The sequence below is a fragment of the Drosophila nasuta genome, chromosome 2R (assembly GCF_023558535.2).
Source record: "Drosophila nasuta strain 15112-1781.00 chromosome 2R, ASM2355853v1, whole genome shotgun sequence".
In the NCBI taxonomy this organism is placed as follows: Eukaryota; Metazoa; Arthropoda; class Insecta; order Diptera; family Drosophilidae; genus Drosophila; species Drosophila nasuta.
The window spans coordinates 21025455-21052660 of record NC_083456.1 but is presented as its reverse complement, the minus strand read 5'-3'; the positions used below and the strand labels follow the sequence as shown (position 1 = coordinate 21052660).

The 27206-nt window shown below is 36.3% G+C and overlaps 5 protein-coding genes across 8 annotated transcripts in view; 3 read left to right on the top strand and 2 right to left on the bottom strand.

Annotated features, from left to right (window-relative positions):
• LOC132784269 (5'-AMP-activated protein kinase subunit gamma-1) overlaps positions 1-27206 on the top strand; it is a 71481-nt gene that overhangs the window by 1306 nt on the left and 42969 nt on the right. Inside the window, exons 2-3 of one of the 4 annotated variants that reach the window (XM_060789773.1) lie at positions 8653-8836; positions 8912-9069. In XM_060789773.1, coding sequence (XP_060645756.1) covers positions 8689-8836; positions 8912-9069 — 306 coding nt within the window. In that variant the 5' untranslated portion in view covers positions 8653-8688. Of the gene's footprint in view, positions 1-8652; positions 8837-8911; positions 9070-9839; positions 10228-11151; positions 11377-27206 lie in introns of those variants that run through there. The other 3 variants (XM_060789772.1, XM_060789771.1, XM_060789770.1) reach the window with 3 other exon arrangements.
• On the top strand, positions 2166-3754 carry LOC132785009 (uncharacterized). Its single transcript, XM_060790961.1, has 3 exons — positions 2166-2226; positions 2285-2692; positions 2751-3754. The coding sequence occupies exons 1-3, from the start codon at positions 2184-2186 to the stop codon at positions 3395-3397; spliced, it is 1098 nt and encodes a 365-aa protein (XP_060646944.1). The 5' UTR covers positions 2166-2183; the 3' UTR covers positions 3398-3754.
• Positions 4826-6293, top strand: LOC132784275 (uncharacterized). Its single transcript, XM_060789789.1, has 3 exons — positions 4826-5016; positions 5074-5481; positions 5540-6293. Exons 1-3 carry the CDS (start codon positions 4977-4979, stop codon positions 6187-6189), a joined length of 1098 nt encoding a protein of 365 aa, XP_060645772.1. The 5' UTR covers positions 4826-4976; the 3' UTR covers positions 6190-6293.
• LOC132785522 (platelet glycoprotein V) lies at positions 13177-15111 on the bottom strand. Its single transcript, XM_060791659.1, has 2 exons — positions 13791-15111; positions 13177-13734 (listed from the first exon to the last, which is right to left on the bottom strand). Exons 1-2 carry the CDS (start codon positions 15060-15062, stop codon positions 13312-13314), a joined length of 1695 nt encoding a protein of 564 aa, XP_060647642.1. The 5' UTR covers positions 15063-15111; the 3' UTR covers positions 13177-13311.
• Positions 20500-23203, bottom strand: LOC132785521 (sensory neuron membrane protein 1). The gene is made up of 7 exons (XM_060791658.1): positions 22983-23203; positions 22769-22926; positions 22555-22702; positions 21740-21994; positions 21176-21682; positions 20934-21112; positions 20500-20871 (listed from the first exon to the last, which is right to left on the bottom strand). The coding sequence occupies exons 1-7, from the start codon at positions 23091-23093 to the stop codon at positions 20622-20624; spliced, it is 1608 nt and encodes a 535-aa protein (XP_060647641.1). The 5' UTR covers positions 23094-23203; the 3' UTR covers positions 20500-20621.

Here is a 27206-nt window from a genome sequence, read left to right as displayed (position 1 = left end):
CATTCAACAAGTTGTCATTGCTGCAGATGCCTTTTGGAATGTATCTTTAGTTGGATTCTGCACGTGTTTCTAGCTGTCATCGTTTGCCACGGTTCAACTGAGGCCAATAAACGCTTTTGACATTTACAGAACATAATTACAGTGAAAGCTCGCTAAATAGTTCAAGAAAATCTATTTGATTAAGTCGTTAAAAAATTGGCATAAAGCTATTCGTTCAGATTTAATTAACAAACAATAATAAGTGAATAAAGCGCTAGAATATTGTGTACTTCAATCGTATTCTTTGTTCCCTTTTGAGCAAAAACAAACATATTGTAATCTTCTTAGCATTGTACGTCATTTGTGCTTTTACTGTACACAGAAAAAGAAAATTGTGGGCCATACGAATATCGAGCGGTTCTTTTACTATTTATAAACACAAGTCTATTTTTCATATTTCACTTTTTGTGTGCCCAACTGTCTGCTCGCTTTGGTTTTTTCGGTTTTTGTGCATTTCTTTTGGGGGGTCTCTTTTGTTCAAAGCGTCCACTATCAACGGCATCATCATCATCATCATCACTTCCCCTATTTTCACCATTTCCACCCACACCAATGATGTCATCCACGAGTCGGTCACATGTTTGGGCTTACGCCCAAAAACGCAAAAAAATAAAATTGAAACAAATTTATTTGGTTTTGTACTCGCAAAGATTTTCGCTTTCGGCGTATATTGCGGATGGTAAAACATGAAATGCGAAAATTTTATTGTTTAATTGCGATACTGATTTTGTTGTTGATTGATTGAATTTACTCGCCATGCATCTGCAATTTGTCATGACGTTTCATTCGCTACAATTTCCTTTTGTTTACAAGAGCTGTGTGTTTTCTGAACTTTTTGGTTTATTTTCGTATTATCTCTGTCAGGTATATCTCGCATATATCTTCTGAAATGTTCAGACACTGTACAGAATTGATTGGCAAAATACTGAAAAATACTAAGAATCTAGAGATATGAATATACATTTTCAAAATACTGAAAAATACTTAGAATCTAGACATATGAATATACATTTTAACTAGTATTTAAACTCCTTATAAATAAAAATTATAAAATGATTTTGTTTAATAATAATTAATGTGTAATCCTTGAAATAACCCGACGTAACTTGTATTATATGATAAGGTTGTTAAATAAATTTTGTTGCGGTCAATGACATGTTCTTTTATGACAAGTTGTTCACCACTTTCAATTATAGAAACGTTGTATGCGTCACTTAAAATCAATATTTATTTAAATAAAATATCAGTAAATACTTTCTTGGTTATTTCGTAGAAATTAAAAATAAAAATGTTTATGAAAATATATTTGAAATGCTATAATTTAAATTATTATTATCAGCAATCTGTAGATCACGTGTTTTTGCTGCTGCTTTTAATGCTTATGTATGCCAGTATTGTACATATGGCCAGATTTTTGGCAATCTACAGAAGAAAATTGCGCATACGCCGTGTATTTCTACGAGAAGAACAGCTGGCAGAGATATTGTTGTCATTTAAAAAGCTCAGCGAAATATACTCTTCGTGTTCTCTCTGTTTGTAGCACACACTCTCTTTCTCTCTTTTGCTGTCTACTTTACTTTGCACGGATTTTCTCTCATTGGATGCAGCTTCACTTGCCTTGTTTTTGCACATTTGTTTTGGTTTCACAAGTAAATGAACCCTAACTATGGCACATTTCTCATTCTCTCACACTTTCGCCTGTCTTACAATTCCCTCTGTATTTTTGATTCTCGCCTCCTGACTGTCAATTTCTGAAATTCCGAGATATTTCTTTTTGAATTTTTGCTTTTAACTCTTCTTTTGGCTTTGATGTGATTTGGCGATGTTTTCTTCCACTTTTCATTTATATATTTATTATCGTTTATTGTTATTTTCTTGATTTATTATAAAGATTTAGCCCTTATTATTTTTAGAATCAATTTTAATGACTTTATTAATCGCAAATGTGCCGATGTGGGTCAGAAGAAAATTAAATTTTTAACTGTTGCTTTTCTACCCTTAAATGAAGTATAACAACTTTTCTTTTTCTTGCGGTCAAGGCAATTAAGATAAGCTTTTTTAACATTATTATGCATGTAAACTTCAAGCTAGCCTTATAAAAAGGCAGCAGAAGTAAAAATAATTCAGTTCATTACATTTGCGAGATGTATAAAGAAGGGATTCTGCTGTTGCTCCTCGTTTTACTGGGTAAATACGTAAAACAAAAACCTTTTTAGAATATATGCCAACTAGTTTTTTTGTGTAGAGAGTTCGTTCCATGCCCACGGTGAATGTCGACTGAATGTTAACTACATTCAGAACTCACTCGGTACTCTCACTTATTACGATGGACATGGAAAACTGCAAATACAGAGATTCGCGTCTTTTGATGAGGGTCATAAGCTTGAACTACACTGTCTCCACCAGCGTGTAATTTCGGTTAAGAATCTGGGATGTAGTCGTGGTATAGTAAATCCAAAAGATCCGGAAAAGTGTGATGCACCAATCCACGCTAAGGTTGAGGTAACGAATGCAGATCATAACTGCCCGGCGACCATGTATCGCATTGGTATCGTGATCCGAAATCAATTTTTCGAGTTATATCGAGCCTGCTACGATAAAGTGAAAGTGCAATCGCACTTTTCGGATGCAGTTATCTATTGGAAACCAATACGTGAGTAACAAAATAATGCTTGATCAACGAGTCAAAATTATTTGCTGCGTTTTGTTAGATCCCAAGAGTCCACGTCCATTCTTCGATGCTGATAACCTAATCAATCAGAGGCAGGTCGCCTCTTTTACTGCTCAAAATATGTATGCCGCATTCAAAACGATCTATGGCAATGCACAGACTTATATTAAAGCCGACAGATCCGGCAGGGCGGAGTCAGTGATAGATCGAGGACATTTAACAGCTGCCGGTGACATGACCTTCTATGATCAGATGTACAGCACCTTTAAGTATTTGAATGTTGTGCCACAGTTCAAGTCCATTAACAATGGCAATTGGTTGCAAATTGAGCATTGGGTGGGCAATCATATTCCCCATAAAAATGTTCTCCACGTTCGCACCGGAGCTCTGGGTATTCTCAGTCTTCCCGACTTCAAACCACGGCGTACTCTGCAGCCTGCCTTTTTGATTCCCGATAAAAGGCAAAATCCTGTGCCTGAATGGATGTACAAAATAGTTCGAAATATGAACAATCAATTGCTGCATGTTTTCCTTACCTACAATAACATATTTAACCCAACTAAGCCGACAGCTCATAAGTGCTGCAAGGTAGTCTCATGTCCTTTAAGGTTGGAAGATTCGGCCACACTTGGATTTACCTACTGCTGCAATCCAGATGCGTTCGTCAAATGTTTGGCTTCTCGTTAATAACAAATATGTGTTAATAATGAGTTGCTAGCAAGAATAAAACTATAACTTTTGTAATATTCATATTTTACTCTCTTTGATGCTGCAATGTTATCCTATGTTCTTTAAGTTAGGAAGACTCTGCTAGACTGTGTTTACTCTTTTCTGTAATTCAGAAAAATTTGTTCATTGTTTGGCAAGAAAGCAGAACTATGTTAACTTTACGGACAAGCATAACTAAAAATGTTTTTAAATTTATATTTTTTCATTTGTCTGTACACATATCCGATTCTTAAAAAATAGGCTGTAATTCCAGAAATATATGTATGTCATTTATTTTTATTTTAAATTGATCCTTTTAAAACGCCAACAATAAATTTCCCCTATATATGCAATATTTTATTTTTTTTTTATTAATTTTCTGCATTATTTCATTAGCTGCTTCTAGAAATACACGATAATAAATGAAGAGGCGTGAGTTTTTCGTCCGTCTCTCAATTGCCTCTGTATTTATACCCGCTTCCCATAGGGTAGAAGGGTATTATAACTTTGTGCCGGCAGGAAATGTATGTAACAGGTAGAAGGAGGCATCTCCGACCCTATAAAGTATATATTCTTGATCAGCATCAACAGCCGAGCCGTCTGTGTGTGTCCGTCTGTCCGTCCGTCCGTATGAACACCTAGATCTCAGAGACTATAAGAGATAGAGCTTTAATTTTTCGACATCATTTGTTATGTTTGCACGCAGATCAAGTTTGTTTCAAATTTTTGCCACGTCCACTTTCGCCCTCGCAAATCAAAAAAATTGAATTACAAGCGTAATTTTAAAGCTAGAGCTGCGAATTTTGATGTATACAATAACAACAATAGTATTTATGATTTCAAGAAATTGATAGCGATCAGATAAAAATTGTGGAAGTTATTAAAGAAATACTTTTGCATGGGCAAAAACGCCAACTTACTAGGGGTCTTAGTTGGTTTGGCCGACAATCTGGTATATTTTGCCGTCTATGGTATATTTTGAATGTGCTACTAATTGATATAACAAATATACCGTTTGGTATATTTTTAGTATGTCAGTATTTTTGGTATACTTAAAAAAAAAAACGCAATATTTTGCTTTTATTCAAAATGGGTAGCGGGTATCTCACAGTCGAGCACACTCGACTGTAACTTTCTTACTTGTTTTGATTCTCGTCTCCTGACTGTCAACGTCTGCTCGAAATTCCGAGATGTTTCTGTTGTCGACTTTTGGATTTTAACTCTTTATTTTACTCTGATGTGATTTGGCGATGTTTTCTTTGAATTCTCATTTATATATTTATTTCTTAATGTTCTTAAATTTGTTTTTATTTTCTTGATTTAGGTAGATAGATATAGCCCTTATAAGTTTATATTTAGAACCTATTTTAATGATTTTATTAATAGCAGCTATGCCGATGTGGGTCGTTGCTTTCCTACCCTTAAATGAAGTATGACATATTTTCGTTTTCAACTGAATTAAGATAAGCTTTTTAACATTATTATGCATGTAAACTTCGGCTAGCCTTATAAAAAGACCAGCAGAAGTGAAAAGAATTCAGTTTATTATATTTGCGCGATGTATAAAGGGATTCTGCTGTTGCTCTTAGTTCTACTAGGTAAATAAGTTAAATAAAAACCTATTTAGAATATATGCCAACTAGTTTTTTGTGTAGAGAGTTCGTTCCATGTCAACGGTGAATGTCGACTGAATGTTAACTACATTGAGAACTCAAACGGTACGCTCACTTATTATGATGAACATGGAAAACTACAAATACAGAGATTCCCGTCTTTTGATGAGAATCATAAACTTGAACTACACTGTCTCAACCAGCGTAAAATTTCGGTTAAGAATCTGGAATGTGATCGTGGAATAGTAAATCCAAAAGATCCAGTGATGTGTGATGCACCAATCCACGCTAAGGTTGAGGTAACGGATGCAGATAAGACCTGCCCGGCGACCATGTATCGAATTGGTATCGTGATCGAAAATGAATTTTTCGAGTTATATCGAGCCTGCTACGATAAAGTGAAAGTGCAATCGCACTTTTCGGATGCAGTTATCTATTGGAAACCAATACGTGAGTAACAAAATAATCCCTGATCAACGAGTCAAAATTATTTGCTGCGTTTTGTTAGATCCCAAGAGTCCACGTCCTTTCTTCGATGCTGATAACCTAATCAATCAGTGGCAGGTCGCCTCTTTTGGAGCTGGAAGAGTATACGCCACATTCAAATCGATCTATGGCATAGAACAGGATTATATTAAATTGGACATCAACAAAAGGGCAGAGTTAGTGATAGATCGAGGACATTTAACAGCTGCCGGTGACATGACCTTCTATGATCAGATGTACAGCACTTTTAAGTATCTGAATGTTGTGCCACAGTTCAACTCCATTAACAATGGCAATTGGTTGCAAATTGAGCATTGGGTGGGCAATCATATTCCCCGTAAATCTGTGCTCCACGTTCGCACCGGAGCTCTAGGTATTCTAAAACTTCTCAACTTCGAAAAGCGGCGAACTCTGAAACCTGCTTATTTGATTCCCGATAAAAAGCAAAATCCTGTGCCTGAATGGATGTACAAAATAGTTCGAAATATGAACGATGAATTGCTGTACGTTTTCCTCACCTACAATAACATATTCAAGAAAACTAAGCCGACAGCTCATAAGTGCTGCAAGGTTATGACATGTCCATTAAAGTTGGAAGATTCGGCCACACTTGGATTTACCTACTGCTGCAATCCAGATGCTTTCGTAAAATGTTTGGCTACTCTTAAATAACAATTATGAGTTAATAATGAGTTGCTAACAAGAATATATCTACAACTTTTGTAATTTTCATATTTTACTGTCTTTGAATCATATATTTCTGATGTATTCAAGCATTCAAGCACCCATTAAATGGGTATTATATTTCTATTTTGCATTTATTAACCAATGTATCCAAAAAATTAAGTTTCTTATCTGTACAAAATATCCTGTAATTCCAGAAATATATGTTATTATATTATATATCATACGCCAACAATAAATTTCCCACATATACAATATTTTATTGTTTTATTAATTTTCTGCATTATTTCATTAGCTGCTTCTAGAAATACACGATAATAAATTTAGAGGCGTGAGTCTTGTTTCTCTCCTTCTTTATGCTCTTTATTTGTGTTCTCTTTTGATGTTATTGTGTTGTGCTTTCATGAATTAAAACTGCACGAATGCAATACACACACATATGATATATGCATATGTATGCATGTGTATGCTTTCAGGCATCTTCTCTCCATCAAGAGAGCGTCTTCTACCGCTCTTACTCTCGCTCGCTCTCTGTCACACTGGGTTGATGTGTTTGCATTTGCTTTGTTTTTCTGCATTTGTTTTGGTTTCACAAGTAAATGAACCCCAGCTATGACATGCTTTTGCCTCTGCCTCTCTCGCTCTCGCTTTCTTTGACTGTCTACAATTTTGTGCTCTCTATTTGACGACTCTCTCACTGTCGCTCGCGTCTCTCTGTCTGCCAATTAGTGCTCGAAGTTGCGAACTGTGTCTGTCGAGTGTCGACTGCATTTCGCTTGCGACTCGTTTCGTTTTCGTTGTGACTGTGGCTTCGGTTTATTTTGGTGCTGCATTCTTTTTGGCCGCATTTTCGGCTCTTTTTTTGGCGTTGTCGTTGTTGTTGTTGTTGTTGTTGTTACTGGCCATGCCAATTGCAGAGTGCAGCTGCTCAGTTGCATAAAACAACAACGCGAAATCGCATTTGAAATTCGGCTGCGACTGCCTCAATTTGTAAGGCAATTGAATTGAAATGTTTACAATAAAAATCGATAAAAATTATATATATTACATATTTCTTATTTAATTGTGACAACACAAAACAATTAAACAAGAAAAACGGAGCAATAAAACAGTTGAAAGAAACAAAATATTGTGCTTAATTCATTAGTTTGTTTTGTGCGTGTTATGCAAACGTTTCGTATTGAAAATGAAACGAATTCGAATTCGTCTCGAAAGTGAACAACAGAAACAACGGCAAAAAGCAAATGGCAGAAAGCAACGCTAAAAAGCGCGCAAAGGTGGCGAAAAGTGCCTAAAATAAAATACAAGAAAATGTTTATTTTATTATTTCTAGTGTCATAAATGTTGAGCAATAAAAAAGCAACAACCAAAATCACTGTTCAAATTGTGTCTAATTAAAGTAGAGTGAAGATAATAAACGTATAAGTGATATTAATAGCTTTATAATACACATAAACTTCACTTTGATAAGTGGCTACATTAATTGATTTAATTAGGTAATTAATTTGCAGCATTGTAAAACTTGTGCAAAAGTCTAAAAAAACAAAAACAAAATACTGTCAATCAATAAATTATTCATTCAACTATTACCGCAATGATTCACAAATGCCGGTTGACAAAAACTTTCACGAAACATTCGAATACGTTTTCCTTGTCAAACATTTCACAATTTTCACGTGAAAATTATGACACAAATTAGTCATCACCATAGAGTAGACGAAAAATTAAAATAAATATTTATAATTCAAGAAAACACAAGCAATTCAAACGATGACGCAGCGACGCTAGAATTGCCTAATTGAAATTGTCACAAAGTTTTAATTGCTACAAGTGCAAACAGAGCAGATGTTGAAGTTTAATAATAAACTAAACTCTAACTGAGTAAAACAAATTTTGTTACGGACAACTTTAGTTTTGGCAGTGCTTTAATTAACAAGTCTACTGTTTCAACTCGTGACTATTCTACGGTTTCACATTATATTCAGTCCACGCTCATATATCAAAATTGTCGTGTCCAGGGAATATGCTCGTAATATTAATATATATTACACATACGCCGCATTGTCTGCCGGCATTAAGACACATTCTCGCTCGCTCTCTCTTTCGCTCCCTTTGTCTCTTTCTCTCATGCTCAGGGCAGCAGTTAAATGACACACACCTTTTTCAGCTTTACATAAACATTTCTTACCATTAGTTTTTCGGCATTCTCCGATAATTGCAATATTTCGTGCTAGAAACTGCAGCATACTTTGTGGCGCCCAGGAAATCCTTCCATTCCTTTCCTGCGCTAACATGGCGCCTGCTTGGTCAGCATTGCATGCAGCTTGGCCATAAAATGCAAACTGAAGTTGACCTATCGATTTTAGTCTACCTCTCTTCCTCTCTCTCTCTATTTCTAACTCCTCTCACTCACTCTCTTTGTCTTTTGGTTTCTCTATATATATTTTATAGGCAGTTGGGCCATCTGTGTGAGCTTTAAATAGAATAATGCAGAGCGGCGCTGGAGGAGCCGCTGCCAGTGGCGGTGACTATGAGGAAGTGACCGCCGCTCGCCGCGGCCGCTTTCGGGTCACATCATCGACGCCAGCGGGGCCGCCAGAGACGACGCTGGGACGCTTTCGTCTGATGCCCACATGTAAGCAGTGACTTCCCCTCTATCTATCGTATATTAGCTCATCTAATGAACTGTGCATCTATCTCACTTTTGCAGCCAACTATGGCGCAATTTCCCCCATACTGCAACGCGGCAGATTTGCCGTCATCCCAGAGGAGCCACAGGCGGGCTCGCCAGCGCTTAGCACACCGCCGCCCGGTGGCGCATCGGAAAGACGTTCGCCCTCGCCGGAATGGGATTTTGACATTGAGCAGGTGAGCAATCAACAAAAATAAAAAAGGAAAAAAGAAAAATATGCCGTCATGCCAGACCAAGCCAAGCTGAGCCAAGGTGTTGGCTTTTGGGGGTAGGTTGCGTTTTTTCCTGCCAATGCCGTCAGCATTGTGCTCATTGCAATGCGCCATTTTTATTGATTCGACTGGGCCAACAATGTTTAGGTGAAGTTAGTCGAGTTCTGCATGCGACTCCGCAGTGGGAGTCGGTTACAATAGGAATGGAAAAATAAGCAACTATTTTTAGCGCAAATTTTTTGTACACCTATTTGTTTGATGTCTACTTTTTTACATTATCGCGGTAATTAATCAAACACGTAAATTCTCGATTTGTTTACTTCTTTCTCACCTTTGCGAAATTTCAAATCGCAACCAAATTGGCGCCTTTATTATGCGGCTTAAAAGTTCAGTGCTATGACACTCGCGCGCACATCTGGCAACACCAAAAATGTTGTTGCTGTCACTGCGCATGGTTTGATGGAGTCACTACACGTTCAAGCAAAGTTGAAATTATGACAATGCCAAAGCCCAGAGTGTAATATTCTTAAATCTGTTCATTAACTAGATAATTTAATTTAAAAAAAAATGGAAAGCAATAAAGTTCCTATATTTACCAGTAATTGCAGTGTAAATTTTGTAAATTTACAATTATTTGCATTACACATTAACTTGACTTAGTATTTTTAGTATGTGAATCGCGAGTCATTCTGCAACTTGCCACATCTGGTCATACTGCGCACAAAAACAATTTAGTACCAATAAATTTTTTGTCGTGTTAAGTTGTTAGCTTCTGTGCCGTTTTTATTTTGTCACCAACGTTACGTTTTTATCGGTCGTCCGCTCAGTCATTTTACTGTTTCTGCTCGTTACAATTCGCAGCAACAAGTTAAATGTACTACAAGAGCAACAATTGTGCGTAAATTTTCAATCACATCAAAGCTGCAGGCAAAGCGCGCGCGCCAACGCTGCCTGTTAGTGTATTGGTGTGAGTGTGCGTGTATTTGTGTGTGTTTACCTGTTGCGCCTTTTTTGCAAATAGAAAGAAAAAAGGAATAAAATAGAAAAAAAAAGAAAACGCGCATCAAACCCAACAATTTTTGTCAATGCTGTTACAAAGTGAAAATCCAATTGGCTTTTTGTGTAAATATTCTGTGATAAAGCCTTTTAATTGTGTGTTCGTGCATTATTACTGCGCCGACGCCGACGTCAACGTCGACAGCGCGATTTTAACGTTGCCCGTTGACTGCGCTAAGAAATGATTGCCAAGTAAAGGCAACAATCACTTGTAATGCGCAAAACGATTAGCGAATTATTCAACAAAAGAAATAAAATAAATAAATGAAAATGAAAAAATCAATAAGCGGCATCAGCTGCATTGCTGCGTGCTGTGATCAGCTGTTATACGCATACTCAGCAACAACAATAGCAGCAACAAAACGACTAATGGAAATTTCCCATAGCAGCCAGTCTCTGTTGTAATACAATTGCAATACGAAATTAATTGTGCCTGTCATGCAGGCATCACAGGCGCAACCTCCCTCTCCCACTCGCGCTCACGCGTTCGCGTTTGCACTCTCGCTCGCTCGCTGACGCTCTCTTTAGTATTGTGTTGTTGTTGCTGATCAGTTTCTGATGCGTGTTCCAATTGGAAAGTCCAAAGTGGAAGTGCGCGCGTCTGCATTAAAATCGATTGTTGTTCCTGGCTTTGTTGTAGTTGTTGTTATTGTTGGTGCGTGTGTGATTTATTCGGTTGTCGAACAAAATGTCTGATAATTGTTAACAGCAACTGCAGTAATAACCACCACAACAACAAGTAACAAGCAATAGCTAGTGACATTAGTAAAATGCTCTTGTTTGTTATAAATTAATCTAATCAGACGTCAACACTTCAAGTGTTGCAAACAACGGCAACAACAACAACAATCACAAAGCAAGCAAAAAACAAAGAAAAAATGAAACAAACCGAAACGAAACGAAAAGAAAGAAAACACAATAATTTAATTTTAATCTTTATATTACGCTCTCAGCAAATAGTTAAACAACAAAATTGTGCTCTTATTTCAGTGTAATCTTAAAGTGTTTACAAAAGTTCGTCAAGTGTATTTTATTTTGTTATACACGCATGTGTGTGTCTGTGCTTCACAATTTAATTAAGTTTTATTATACTATACACGCAAATACAAATCTACATTCATACATATATATGATAAAGTAATTGTTATATCAACAATACAAGAAATTCAAACAAATACTGCATAATCAAGAATTCCAGTTTGTGATTAATCTCAGGTTTGTTTCAACTTTATTTCTACACAACAACCTTTTATTTTATTTTCTGCCTTACTTTCATTGTGTTGATATGAGAAGCGCGTGTTCCTTTTATTTAATTTTTTAATGTAACTTTAGTTTATAAACCATTTAGCAACCTGAATTTAATCGATGGCAGCAATATATAATTGAGTTTTTTTTTTAATTTATACTCATTAAAATGCAGAATTTTAAACGAAAATAAATCTCAATATTTGATATAAAAGAAGAGAGACCACTCCCCAGATAATAATTCTTAGCTTATCTCATTTTTCTTTATCAGCTTTTGCTTGCACAAATATCGTATATTACCTATTATTTATCCAGACTTCTGTGTTACGTTTAGTTCGCCAGAGTTTCAGCTTGTGTTTCTGTTTTTTTTTGTTGTTCGTCTGATTTTTAAATACTTTATGATAATACGAAATGTTTACATTTAACGTTTGCGCATTGGGCACGAGCTGTTTGCGCCAATTACCGTTAAATAGAAAGCCACATACTACTACATATATACATATGTATGTAGATACACATATTTGAACCTTGCGTGTATATGGGTTTTAGATCGTTTATTTCAGTCACATGTTTATATAAAAGCACACGAACCGAAACGAACTGACATTCAGATCAGATTTATCGATACCCACCAAAGTGCTCGGCAAGAATGACCCTCAATAATAATAATATTTTAGGTTGTTTTCGCTTTTTTTTTGTGTGATTCTGATTCTGAATTCTGTTTGTATTGTTTTTGTTTATCTGAACAATTAGTAGGCCATAAATTACAATTGAAAGCACGAGAACACTTGAAGATCAACGAATACTTTGCTAAATTACTAAAATGAACTTGTTTATTTACATGCAGAGAAGGTTTAAAAAAAATAGAATTCTGAACTGTTTTTCGAATATCGAAGACATTTTTTCAATACGTTGCCATTATATAACAATGTTTTACATGTTTTTAAAAATACTTTACTCTGCAGTATTTTAAGCTATTTCAAAAAATATCATTTTGTTGGTTGAGCATTTCTCAACAATTACGTAATTATTCGTGTACTGCACTTAAGTTCATTTCGAGGCCCCTTTTAAGCTTTGTTGTTCTTCTTGTCTGCGTTGGTTTGTCTTCACTTTTGTTTTTTTTTTTTGTGTTTTCATTGTTTCCTCAAAGTTGAATGAACCTCTTTTTCGGCCTTTTTACTTACCTCGTAAATCAATATTTCTGCTGTAAATATTTGTTAGCATGTGAGAAGTGTTTGTTAGTTGGCGTTTAAGCTTGATTTGAATACCCTAGAGGAATCTTTCAAAAGTAGGCATATTTATGTACTTGAAATTTGAGTTTAAGGTAATTCTAATTTCTAACTAAGTATAAATAAGAAACATTTAAAAAAAAGAAAATGGTTCTAAATGTAAAAAAAATATAATTCTAAAAAAATACATTCGATTTTTTGTCACTTTATTCTAACATATTTATACGTAAATTATGTTTTTTTTTTAAATAAATGAATTCTGGTTTCTGAAAGATTAGCACTTCAGTCAGGGAATTCTAATTTTACTAAAAATCTTCTCGTTTCGAACATTTAATTTTGTCATTGACTTTTACTTGTTTAAGGTATTTGTAGTCGATTATTATTTACTGCAGCAAATTCTCTCGTTTTTTTGTTTAAACACTTGCGTCAGAATGTGACTAAACGTGTTCAAAGCTAATTATGGCAAACAAACTGTGCACAAGTGCTGCCAACTTTTGTGAATTTTCAGCGTTGCCAACTTAAAGCAAAATGTCAAAAGTGATCTTTGATATATTTTCTTTATTGATTGATACAACTTTAAATGAATATTTATAAATAGGCCGGATGTTGTTAACTTACTTTTGAACACAGAAAATAAAAGAAAAAATACAGAGTAATTATTTAATTAGTTGACAACTCAAACCGTAATCGAGATCTGGTTCCACATTGAGCTATTTAAACGCTCCAGGGATTGCATTTTGTCATTCAAAGTCTGAAGTTGCAGGTTAACCATATCGATGCGTTCCTCAAAATGCTGCACCACCGCCTTAAATTCCCGTCTCAGTTTCTCCACTTCGCTTTCCTCAACAAGCTCCGCGCTACGCTGTGTGGACGTGAACTCTGGCTCTAGTTGAGGAGTCGGTTGCTCCGATTCGGACAGACGATACATGCAGGCAATACCGTCAAAGTATTCACCGGGATATTCGGGATCGTAGGTATCGACGGTGTAGGAAATGCCACGTGGCTTAATGAGCAGATCCATGACCAATCGGAGATTGAAACAATTCCAGTAATTGGCATGTATATAAAAGTGTGTGAGAAGATTGAGTTGCTCAAAGTGCTGTGAAGAGAATGTCAATGTTAGTTTATCGAAATAACGTTTATCGATAGACAAACCTGTGGATCGATATCACTAATCTTATTCGCCGACACATTGAGATTACGCAACTGTGGCATGCCACGCAATGCGGCCAGTGGCACCTCCAGCAAACCCGTATTACTCAAATCCAAACGCTCCAATTGCGGCGTTTGCCAATCAGCTGGCAGAACTCCCAACTGCGGATTATCGGCGACATTCAAATGACGCAAACGTGGCACATGCGACAATGCGGCAAGCTGCTGCAACGAATTGTTGCGCAACACCAAATGCTGCAGTGCCTCCGAAATGCTGAAATACAATTCCTGCAGCTGATTGTTTTCCAGATCCACATTGGTCACAGCACCAAATATATTCACGCGATTCAAAGAACAATTCCTAGCCATCAAATAGCCAGTATTAATGCTCAACAGCAGCACCTTCAACTCTTGATTATTGGACACATCCAAGTGCAGCAAATTCGTAGCTGAACTGAAGGCAAATTCTTCCAAACTACGCAAATGATTCGTATGCAAAATGATTGTACGAAGTCGAGTATTATGCTCCAATAGATCATCGCTGATATATCGCAATTGATTCTCCGCCAGATGCAATTCCTGCAGTGAAACTAGCTCCTCGAAAAGTAAATCGGGCAGCGAATCCAATCGATTTGCACTCAGATCGAGGTGACGCAATTGTCGCAATCCCTTGAAGGCATCCGGATGGAAAACTTCCAGTTGATTGTTGTTGAGAAACAAATATTCCAGCTCTGTGGCATAGTTGAAAACGCTGTCGCCCAACTCAACAATCTCATTGTCAGAGAGCAGCAGAATTCGCAATTTATTCGCCGAAACAAAACATTCCCAGGTAACGTGACGCACGCCACATTGACGCATGTCCAGTTCACTCAGTTTTGGCAATTCGTAGAATAAATGTAGTGGAAAGTTCACAAATGTCGAGTTCTCCATAATCAACGATTCGATATGTTCCTTTTCATCCGATTCATAGTTCTTGCCACTCTGTTGCTGCAACTCAAAGAATGCCGTCTCTCCGGGGAGATCGTATTTAAAGTGTCGACAGCGACATATTCCACCAATATTTAGTCGATCAATTTTACAATTATCGTGTAGACTTTCAATGTTTACCAACACGGATCTTTTGCTGTCCTCTTGCTGTTGTTCTGTTGTTGTCTCCAAATAGATTTCTGAGGTCGTCTCCCAATCCGCATCCTCTTCGGTGCGACCCTCGACATTTGATACAACGAACAGCGTCCAGATGAGCAACTGGGCAACTGTAAAGCCGCGGGCTAACATGGCGTATGCGTGTTTCGGGTTACGCGTTTCACTGGCAACTGAAAATGCGATCATCGCCATCGATTCGCATGCGAGCAAAATATAAAATTTGTGCTTTTGCTATTGTTGTTGTCCACATGCTCATCAGCTCTATATAATCATTTGTTCTATTCATGGTGTTTTGATCTTGCAAAAAAAAAAACAACAAAAAAAATCAACGAATGAAAAGTAATGAAAAACAAATTGCTACAAAAATATATAGAACTTGGCGCTTACAAATAATTGAAATACTCTTTCTAAGAAGAAAAGCATTTTTTGTTATTGAATCTCTAGGAAATGGCCATAAATTATGCTTACTCTTTAAATCGTAAACAATTTGCATAGCTTTCTTTTGTTTATAAACTAATTAGATATATTTCGATCGAGTGTTTATGTTTCAATTAAGTTGGCAGCTGTTAAATTAGCCATTTCCTGAGTTACACCTTTCGCATTGTGTTTTTTTATTATTTTATTTCATCTAATGCATATTGCTGAAATGATTTACTTTATCTCAAATATTTTAACGACGCAAAGTTTATGACACATTTCATATGCCAGTTTTATGGCAGGGCATAAAATATGTGGAAATATATATGTATATAGGAAAAGCTTTATTATTCTGATTACATATATAGATACACTTTGAATATGTGTATAGTCTACTTTATTTTATTTTTTATTGTCATCATTTTGACATATGTATAATAATTTTGTTGTACTTCGTTGTTATTGTTGTTGCTAGCTAATTGAAGCCGCACATCCGCAGTGCTTGGAAATACTTTTAACGCATCCACTATTTATATAATTCCAATGAAATACAGCTTGTGACTTTCTGTTAATAATTTCATTTTCATACCTACCATTTTCCACAAGCGCTTAGTCAGCTTTTCATATGTAAATGAGAACTGTGTCGCTGTTGTTGTGTTGTTCGAGTCGCGAGTAATACAGTAAACTCAAAATGGTTCTAACGATGTCGTTGTCAGCTTATCAGAGTCAGAGTCACAGTTCTAGTATAGTTTTAGCTGTTGTTTACACTCTCCTGTGTTTACCTTGCGCTTTGCGAGAGAAACAAATCATATTCAGCTGATAACAGACATCAGACAGCTGGACATCAAATATTTTTGCCTAGGTGAAAGAGTATGTCAAATGAAGAATGTGTCACTGTCAACCTCAGCCAGATGGAACTATTTACAGAAAATCATTGAATCATATCTGTGAAATATCTAATAAGCTTTCCATCTTGTAGTACAACCTTGACAAGCCGCCCACATTTTAAGTTTGTTTGCCTTTTATTATATATTTTGAATTCTTTTTAAATAAATGGCCAATTAAATTAAACACTAACTAAGCATATGCACCAAAATAAAATAAGCAAATAAGCTAATTAAGTAGAAAATGACGTTGGTAAAATACACTTATTTGGTTAGAATATAAAATTATTTACCAAATTTGTACATGAAAAACAAATATAATAATACATATGAGAAACATGTGTTTAATTATTTATATATTTAGTCCACGTCTTCTTGTAAACAATCATAAAAGTAACTTAGAGCATTTGCAAATCGACTTGGGTCAGCCATTTTAAACAATTTCACGCCTTGTTTGCATATGTAAATATTGTTAACGAATGTGAACGTTTCTATATTATTTATTTAGAATACAGCTTTTGCATGTGTGTGTGTGTGTGTGCAGTAGTTTGGCATTTGTTCAACAAGTTATGAGCGACAGTTGGCCAAATTGAAAGCGTCTTTTTCCTTCCCTTACATCGGCCATAAATTGTTGACATTGCATTAGGCTACAGGTGCGATAAATGATGAGAAATTTTCCATCGAATTGAAATGTGTTGTGTGTTGACATTAAGGCTTTAATTAATTGTAGAAATTTCTATGCAAGAAGTAAACAAATAAATTAGAATTATAATGGCTTTAAGAAAACACGTTCGACCTGCTTTTTTAAATATTGGGCCTTTACAGTGCTTAACAAAAGTTTAACAAAACTAAACAAATGCAAAGTAAAAAGCAAACAAATATATTATACATTTGTGTCTGCTGGCAGCCAATTAACTTTTGCCAAAACAGTTTCCGATAAGCGCTCAACGAACAAATAAACAAATACCAAATAATCCAATTTGCATTTAAACTAAAAATAAAAAAAACAAGTGTTTGTTTTGAGACGCATAATTATCGATCGATCTATTTATTGGCAATTATTGGTCACATTCTTGAATTGCTTATGCTTTGTAGATTTGAAAGCATATATCTACTTTCGCTTATAGTACTATATATGTATGTATGTAGATAAGATATAGATACAGATATAGACTGATGCGATTGCTGCTGTTTTGCCCTTTTGTTGTCAGTCAATTGAAACGGCATGACTTCGTTTAGCGATAAATTTTCGTCGTCGTCGTCGACGTTCTTTCAATTCAATTTGCCGCCAATTACTTTGCATACCAGCACAGTGCTCCCTTCTTACCCCTATCTCTCTCTCTCTGTCTCCCCCTTCCCTCTATATCTATTGTATTTATTATAACCGAGTCGGGACTTTGTGCTCGGTCGTCGCGCTGAAAAATTGTTTGTTGCGTTTAATTTAAATCAAATTTTCCTCAATAGTTTTGCTGTGCAAACAAATGCTATATACAACAAATATTTCCTTTGTGTTTCTGTCTGCGTTTTATTTGTTTATTTATATAGATTATATAGTCGTATGACAAACAATCAGTCAGTCGGTCGGTCTTCTCGTCATGCCCAATAAATGTTTGTGACGTTTTATGGCGCCTTCATATGTGTGGAGACATTAAATATTTTATTGGGCTTCGCTGCTAAGTTTTATCATCATGTGGCAAAATCTAATTTGGAATGGAGAACTGGCAATATCGAAATGGAATAACTATAATTAATACGCAGACGTTTCCATAAGCAATTATTGCGTAAATAAATGACAGTCGCTTACTTTCGAGAAATACTCTAATTGTTTGTGCTATCGATGGAGATTCTAAAAATATTTCTGTGCTATTTCAATTTCAAATATTTGTATTATCAATATTGCACATTGCTATTTAAAGAATAGATATAACAACATATGCAAACATTACAGGAAACTGAACTCTGAGATCGTCTATATATTTAATCCTCCTCTTTTAGCTTCACACTGAAGTTGACAAGCCCGTTTAAATGTCAATTACATTCAGGCAGTTGCTACATATCTTTGCAAGAAAATAAAGAGTCTTATCAGCCGCGATGGCAACGCTGACCAGTGAACTTGGCCCACATAACAAAGCCAGCCAAAGTAGTGCGAGTTCAATGTGTCCTCCAACTGTATATGATACTCATATCTAACAGCTGATATACATACTATACTATATAGTATACATACATATACACCAACCAGTTGCCTAACTTGCTCCATAATATTATATTGTATGCATGCTTTGGGAACTGTATTCAGAACGTGCTTATCGCTGTTGCCTGTGTCCGAAAATTATTATTATTATACACAACCTCAAACTTGGCGAAATATTCGTATTTTTATTAGTTTCGCTTTTTGTTTTGTGACATAAGACACAACAAAAGTTAACTGAATTAAAACGAAACTTGGACACACTACAATTAAACGAACATTAAATCAAAATGTTCATAATTGAATTGAACTAAATTCCTATTATATCAGCCAGATTACGCTGTGAGACTTATCAAAACGAATCTCGAGAGCAGCACTTTTGCCACGTTAAGCGTAACATGTTTGTTTATAAAGTGCTTATGATCAGCTTTCGATTGTTCCTTTGCTCAGACCAGTTCTTGTTAGATCGAGATTCGCTTTTGATGGCTGCCGATAAAAAGGCTGATCTAACCGGTGACACATTTCAGTTGCGGAAGCTTTAGTCAACGGTTGAGATGTCATCAGCGATGTGCTGTTATTTGTATTTGTATCTGCTATGGATGTGGCTTATGATGGGGCTCAACAGCTGTGAGTCGACGGTGAAAAACGCAGCACCCAAACAAGTGTCAGTGTCTCGCCTCGAATGTAATGAAAATCTGTGCACCGAATTGAACTATCCACTCGACTCGCAAGTGGCATATTTTTCAAATGAAATCGGCAAAACACTGGGCAATTATACGTCGCTGGTGTTACATAATTCCCAGTTGACTCATTTGCCGTTGAATGTATTCCAAACTCTCAAGCAATTGGAAACTCTCGATGTTTATGGCTGCGAGGTACAGCATGTAACGCGGGAATGTTTTCGTTCAGCTGGCAAACTCAAGAAATTACAACTGGGTGGCAATTTGATAAGCAAACTCGATGGCGACACATTTGCACTGGCGACGCAGCTCGAGGAATTGGAGTTGGCCGATAATGAGTTGCAGGAATTGCCAACGAAATTATTCTCTCACCTGCGGAAATTGAGGAAATTGTTGCTGCAAGGTAATCACTTGAAAGTGCTGCCAACGGATGCATTTGTGCAGTTGCAACACTTGCAACATCTCAACGTCGACTACAATCAATTGACAAAGTTGCCGGCGGGCTTGTGTGGCAAACAAGAGGAGTTGGAGGACTTCTCGGCACGTGGCAATCAACTGCAGCAAGTTGCAGGCGATGCATTCGCAACTGTGCAACGTCTCTGCCTCTCTGACAATCCCCAGCTCCACACTTTGCACCTCAAGGGTAAAGTGCGTCAGTTGCAGGCAAACAATTGCAATTTAAAGAGTCTCAAACTCGATCAAGCTCAGCAGCTGGAGCAATTGCAGTTGAGTAATTCGAAGCTGCGCAACTTCGACTTTCTACGCAGTGCACAAAATTTGCTGGAACTGGATTTGTCAGGGGTGGAGAAGTTGCCGGTGTTGCCGAATCCCTGGCCAGCCAAACTGGTGGAACGTTTGAGCATTTCACGTGATAATCCCGGCGATTGGCCCGATAAAATTATATCACAAATGCCGCAGCTGAAGTATTTGGATGTTTTACGCAACGGGGAACGTGAGATTTTCCTCATTGATGACGATGATGATAACGTTGAGCAGTTGGATGATAACGATTGGCTGTGTGATAAGCAGACGGGAGAGTGTCCAACTGTCGAAGTGGGTGAAGCCGATGAATTGTTATGGACTGGAGATGGTTTCGAGACGATATCATAGACATGATTTGACAAATAAATGTTGTTAATAATATTAAATGCGTTTATAACTTAATCCATTTCATGGTTGATCAACGCTCTGATAAGTACAGTTACTGTGAACGATCTTCGATCGTCGCACAATCGATCGTTGCACATTTTATTATTGGTGTCATGAGAACGCAGAGATCTTGTCATTCATCTCTCGATCGTTTTGATCGTTTGTTGTTCGTCGGCAATCATTGGAGACGCTTGTCAAGTGCAGCGATCTAGGCCTAAACCAGTTTGACGGCTCCACTAAACAGCTGATAAGTTTTGCCACGTATATTTTCTGGCCATTTTATTGGCGCGTGCTCAAACTACAAGTGCTTTGAACTACAATAACAACAACATCAACAACAACAGCGACAACTTTTTCGATATGATACCGACTAGTAACGCTCTCGGGGTTCCACTTTGGGATTCGATAGATTAAGACCCGGTATGGCAGCATTTCGAGTAGCTTCTGGCTTTGGATTTGCCGCCACATTGGCCACCTTGTTCGGCTCCTTGATGATCTTGGGTGGCATGGTAATGTCCAGACTATCCGATTTCTGATAGTACAAATATGCTGTCGACATTAAACCAACGAGAGAGAGCGTTATAAGTGTCCAGCGTAGACCAGAGTTGAATTTTAGGCCACTTGAATGGAAGAGAAGAGGTGGTAAAATAACTGTTGAGTTAAAAGTTTTATAGATACTAACAGAAACAGCGTATATTTAACCATATTCGTGTAGGTTTTGTTCAGTTGAACGCCTTCTTCCACCCAGAACAGCGGCATAATCAGTTTACGCAAATGTTTCAACGATTCAATGCCCTCCACAGGCTCCACGTCCAAGTTGAACTGGAGACGTTTGGCAGCCTGAAAAGGAGTGCCAGACATCTGTAATAAAAAATAACCAGAATTAATATTAAACTTAAATAAGTTTAAACCTTTTACTCTGACCAATTCAAAGTCTATGTAGACCGCATGATCCTTTTCATTTGGATGCAAACCATCCACATCCTGCAGCAGCTTCTCGGCGCCATTGTAGAAATGCGGCATTGAAGCCATCAAGGGTCCACCCACACATGGCGCCAGATTCATTGTTCCCTTGGGCGGACACGTATCCAGATCTTCGGGATCATTGCAAAAGCAGTGCAAATTTGGATCTTTACGCACATCACCCAAATCGAGTGTGTACCTCAAAGAAGGCATGCCATGATACGAAGATTTGCGTTGATAAACAGCGCCCAGGGAGCGACAAATGTCTGGAGTGAAGGCCCACAATCCAGCCTCTCGTTTGAGGCCAGGAGCAAACACCGTTGAATCGGTGCCAATGAAACGATTGCATTCATCACCCGCCCAAATATCCATTTCGGGTTCATCGGCAAACTTTACAACCATGCCGAGTTTTTTGTTATTCTTGACACCTCGACAAACTGTAAAGCGACCCGCATCCGTGTGGTTTGCCTGTGGTTTTAATAGTAATATATATTGATAACTCATTCATTGAATTCATTCACTTACCTGACCCATGAAGGAGAAAAGAAAGTGCGTTTGATTAACTTGTTTCGCCTGCTTCACTTCGCCCGTGTAGAACACCGTGCAAAGCGCTTTGGCTGCAAATTCATCCGAGGAACAGTCAACATCGATGCCGCGGAAAAACAAATCCATAAATTTGGCCGTAATGAATGCCTTGCCATTGGGAAAGACAATCGTCAATGCCTTGGCAATCAGCTCCATCATGGGCGCCCTTTCACGCAGCACAGTTATGCCGACGGGCTGTCAAATGTGATTAGCAGAGAGGAAAGAGTCGTTGAGTGAAATGCACTCCGAGTCATTAGAATGACGAGTCAGTTTTTTTCTTAACGTATAGTTTGATAAATGGCAAGCTAATTGCAACTCATTTACGATGCACAAAAGGCAAATGGATGCGACTAAAGCGAAGCGCAAAAAAAAAACACGGACGAATTCAGTATACGACATGTGATTGGTTTATTTCTTTTCGTTTTTTTTTCACGTTTTTGCAAATTGCTAAATTGAGTATTTTTTCTCCTTGCGACGATAGATTAATTTTGACTTGCTGGGAACGCCAGTTAAGTGATTTGCATAATTTACAAGGGCTTTGTAGTCTAACAATAGATTACGAGGTCTCTTTTAAGTAGCACTTTTTTGTACTGTCATAACAAATGAAAGTTTGCTTGATAATTTTTATTTAAATGAAGGGTTCTATGGCAAAATGAATTTCAAATTCGCAATTAGCAAGCACTCAAATTGAAATGATTGTGAGGAAATTTTTGTAGAATTTCATTAAAGTAATAGAAAATTCAAGAATTCGTTACCTGTATCAATGGATGTGGGAAGTTGATCACTTCCTCGCCTGTCAGCGGACTTGATTCCTTCTCATTGAAGATGAATGTATTGCGCATGTTATAGCTAACCGTATCCTCAACGGGATCATCTTCCAAATCATATTTATCCTTCCATTCACTGGCAAATAAATAAAATTTCAAATCACTTCAGTCACTTTTCATTTTTGTAATTAATTTTACGCACTCAAAGACAAACGGTCCAATCTCCTGAACTCTTGGTTTTCCACCTTGAGCCACCTCATCAGGATTGGTTACGTTGAAAACATAGATGTAGAAATGCAACGGAAATGGAGTTGCAGACCACAAATCGCGAATATCAGTGCCCGGCTTAAGCGTGACTTGCTGTGAATATTATTGCTTTAGAAATTGCAGATAATATAAGATCACTCAACACACACCTTTGATATCATAAACCTAAGTATACTAGGAAATATAACCCAACCGAATATAATGCCGAATATAAAAGTGCTGGCGGATGCAATCAATAATTTTAAACGATGCACTTGCATCTTTCTTGACTAGTTTCGCGTTGTGTGACAAAAGAATCGTTATCCGAAAATAAAAAACTGATTTGATTCGCTCAACGTTCGGTTCAGTTCTGAAGTCGGATTCGCAAGGCTTACGTGCTAAATTCTCTCTCAACGCATGTGGCAAATGTCGTTATAAATCAAACCTTCTCCTCCTCCCACTATTCAGTCGCCCAACCAATTTAATTATATTTTTATATGCTAGACGCTGCAAAACAATTGGAGAATCAAATACATTTCATACTCAGTTCGTATAAGGCCCATGTGAGAATATTGCAAGCTGCCTTTCCCACTTTGCCCCATTCGAAACCTAAAGCCAATCGCATAGTACTCCATAGTACAGCAAATCGGAGAGACAAGCGTGTGAGAATAGTACAGGCTGCGTTCGCGATTTCTCTCTATTGAATAGTTATCGACTTCGAGATACCCATATAGCATCATTATTGACGATGATTGAATAAGTGATTTCTTATGAACTTTATGAATTTGAAATATCTGAACTTCATTTAATACTTTTTAAAGAATTTTTCTTAACATACGTTTAATTTTTGAGTTTTGCTAATTTCAAAATATGTTTAGATTAAACAACAAATTACAGATATCCATAAAACTGACTTTAAATTAAATGATTTTTAGAAAAAGTGTTCTAAACATAAATTTGAAATTTTGATTTATTTAAGATTTAAAAATTCTCATAAAATTCATTATTAAAAAAGCTTATTATGCTTAGAGAAAATATAGTAAAAGAAAAAGCGATTTCATAGATTTTAGATAAATGATTTATAATTAAATTATTTTAAAAGATGTTCTTTAGTATTATCAACGCTTACAAATTTGCATTAAAATTATTTCTATTAAACATCAGATAATAAATAAAAAAAAGATTTAAGAATGTAATTAAATCGGAATTTAAATTAAATTGTTAATGGGAACTTTTAATTTACTATATTATATTATATTGAAATTTCAGTGAAATTGTTTCTGACAAATTTTAGTTTAATATACTCAATTTTAACAAGTTTTCATTAAAGCCTTAAAACTCATTTCTATAAATAAACAGGGCACCTTTTAGTCGCATAATATTATATCTCTGCTTCCATCCTCGTAGTGGAATTTTGACTACGTGTCACCAAATATTATTTCTCCAATATTTATTTCGTGTTGCGTCGGTTATATTATGTATTTTTTGGTCAGCCAAATTGACTGGTCCAACTGGCACTGCTAGAATTATATTATATATAATGCTCCATTAAACCTATTTAGATATGCAGTAAATAAATATAAAAAAAACATCACGATTAAGCAATCGACGATGTGCTGAAAACCAGTTGAATGAACTACGGCATCGATAAAACGAGTTTAAATAAAAGTCGAAACAACACTTTATGAATATAAGTTGCAATATTTGGCAAACGTCAGTTGGCCATAATATTAACGTTAACGACAATGGGCCAAAAGTGGCATCCACTTGTCTATTATCAAGATGCATTCGTGTGTAACGGCTGCCTATTATTATTATTGTCCATAGCCATAGGGTATATTCAGAGTAAATAAATATTCATTTGATCTATTAGCTAGGCTTGAGCTACCCACCCAACTATTGAATGCTCTCTCTCTCTGACTCTCTCCCTCTCTCTCTCTCTCTCCATTGCGTGAATATCCCATGACTTGGCCACACAAGGCTGAGGCAATCAGAAAAATGATATAAACAGAGCAAAACTATTTTCCATTTATGGAAATTGCATTGACCTAAGCGACACCCAGAACAGCTGCTAAGGATTCCATAATTATAACACTTGGTCTTGAACCGACATCTACAAATGTACATTGAAATGCAGCTCATTTGACCATTTAACAAGAGGCAAATTGATTGGTATTAAAAGGCCAATAAATGATCTAATAATAATTTTATGACATACTTGAAGTATCTAGCAGTTTTGTCTTTAAAAGACTGTCGAGGACAATATAGTTTTGGTTTTTTGGTTTTAAAAGTAAACAATTTTTTAAGATTTATTTACTCCGTATTTGCTTTTTTTTTTAATGAAAGTTAGTACGGTAAATTTACTATATATTATATATATATATATATCTTAGTCTATTAATCAAAGTCAGATTTGTTAGTCTAGTTAGCATTGTTGGAACAACATATTCTTTTGGAATTTACATGATATGTAGGGGAATTAATAAAATAGAATTGCTAAAATATGGAGTGCGTAAATAAAAGAACCATGTTCTATTGTTCCAAATAAATAAATACTACAAATAGTTGAAGAAGTAAGAGCAGTACCTGTTTTTTTTTCGCTTAAATACATTTAGTAATAACAGATATTCTAAGTTGTATTTCAAAGTTCAATACGACTTACATCTTGACCTTAACAAAGGCAGTTTTTAACCCCAAGTTGCAATGCATTTTTACTGCCGCTTCTGGACTGCGTCAACATGAGTTGTACAAAAGATTTGTTGCCACCTTGGAGGGGAAACAACAGAAGTCGTTAAAATGTCGTTCGTCTACAGAAACATAAAACAGAAATCGAAACTGCATAAAACATGAAAGAAAACAATAAAAAAAACACAGCAAACGAAAATGAAACTTCCACAATGACAAAAAAGCAAAAAGGCAAAAGCAAAACACGTGACGCAGACGTCGATGCGATACAACTGAAAAATTGAGCAATTGTGCAACTGAGCGATTGAACAACTGAGGGGCGCATATCTTTTCCAAGTGACACAGAAAATCGAGTCGAGTCGAGTCGAGTACAAAAAACACACAGTCAATATTTACATAAATAATGATAAAAAACAACAAGATATTCGCTTGACAACAGCCAGACTTAATAATGCCAATTCTCTGCAGCCAGAGACTCGAGCCGGCCTCTAAAATTCATTCAGTTTTTTTGCTGAGCAAATGATTATTTGCTGGTCGATGATTGAGCTGCAAACTGAGCGGCAATCTTGTCAAGTCAAGTCACACTGGCATTTTAAATACGAACTGCACTTGTATTTATTTATATTCGAGAGTATGCAAAGAGAAGAAAGAAGAGTCGTCTTTAAAATTCTCCAAAATTTGACAAACAATTTATAATAATTTGATGGGAGGTTCTTTTATTACTCTATTCCTGCAAGATCTACTCTTTATAAAAGGTTTTTTTTAATTAGGTATAAAAACTACATTTAATTGAAATAGTATTGAAATGTAGTATTAATAAAATATTGAATTTTCTTTTATTCAAAAAAATATGCGAATCTTTTCACTTTTTAAATTCATCAAAATTACGTAGCTTTGGCTTCACAATTTCTTTGCTTTTCTGCTAAGATATCTTGACCCAAATGCATTGTAAATGTTTATCAATCTTTTGGCACGATAAGCGCTTGCAGTCTTTTGTTCACGATAACTTTTGCCTACGATAATTTTTGCCTACACTCGAAGTCACAAAGCTTAAGATTTCAGCCAACAAACTGTCGGCACTTTATGCCAATTAACGATCATCTAGCGAATTCCACGATCGCCGCCCACTAATTTCAACACCGCATCGTTAAATTGTGTATTAATTTATGAGAGAACAAAGACAACTCTTTGTTAGCTTGCAGACAATCTTCGATCTGTTCGCGATAACGAACAAAATGCTGTTGGCTAAAAACTATTGAATCATTTGCTCTTTGTTCCCTTCCCGCCATGTACATATTTTGTTTTTGCAATTAATTGGTTGATTTTTTCGTGGCAAATATTGTGTGACAAACGGGAATTAATTGATTATTTCCAACGCGCCACAATCTACTATCAATTGAGTGTGAATCACTCACTCTCAGCTGTTCACGTGTGTGTTTGTGGTTTCCATCAGCAGCTCGATTGCATAAACCTTGCACCTTACATCACTTAACAGCAATTACGACCCACACACATACACACAGAAACACCTAGAGTTATATCAGCGAATACTCAAAGTCAACCACAATTTGCTTTTCGCATTTGTAATTCATCAATATAGTTATTTACATGTCTGCCTAATTTAATCAGCTATATAATTTATGCATTATTTATTGTCATCATGCCGAGTGTTAATGCCTTCTCAGAGAACTTTTTTTTGCCTGACGACG

Coding starts and splice junctions, on each gene's coding strand:
- LOC132784275 (XM_060789789.1), top strand. CDS start 4,977: ATGTATAAAGGGATTCTGCTGTTGCTCTTAGTTCTACTAG. Junction 5,017..5,073: donor GTTGCTCTTAGTTCTACTAG/GTAAATAAGTTA, acceptor TTTTTTGTGTAG/AGAGTTCGTTCCATGTCAAC. Junction 5,482..5,539: donor TATCTATTGGAAACCAATAC/GTGAGTAACAAA, acceptor GCGTTTTGTTAG/ATCCCAAGAGTCCACGTCCT.
- LOC132785521 (XM_060791658.1), bottom strand. CDS start 23,093: ATGCAAGTGCATCGTTTAAAATTATTGATTGCATCCGCCAGCACTTTT. Junction 21,995..22,554: donor TCCCACATCCATTGATACAG/GTAACGAATTCT, acceptor CACATTTGACAG/CCCGTCGGCATAACTGTGCT. Junction 20,872..20,933: donor GTTAAATATACGCTGTTTCT/GTTAGTATCTAT, acceptor CTTCCATTCAAG/TGGCCTAAAATTCAACTCTG.
- LOC132785009 (XM_060790961.1), top strand. CDS start 2,184: ATGTATAAAGAAGGGATTCTGCTGTTGCTCCTCGTTTTACTGG. Junction 2,227..2,284: donor GTTGCTCCTCGTTTTACTGG/GTAAATACGTAA, acceptor TTTTTTGTGTAG/AGAGTTCGTTCCATGCCCAC. Junction 2,693..2,750: donor TATCTATTGGAAACCAATAC/GTGAGTAACAAA, acceptor GCGTTTTGTTAG/ATCCCAAGAGTCCACGTCCA.
- LOC132785522 (XM_060791659.1), bottom strand. CDS start 15,062: ATGTTAGCCCGCGGCTTTACAGTTGCCCAGTTGCTCATCTGGACGCTG. Junction 13,735..13,790: donor TTAGTGATATCGATCCACAG/GTTTGTCTATCG, acceptor TTCTCTTCACAG/CACTTTGAGCAACTCAATCT.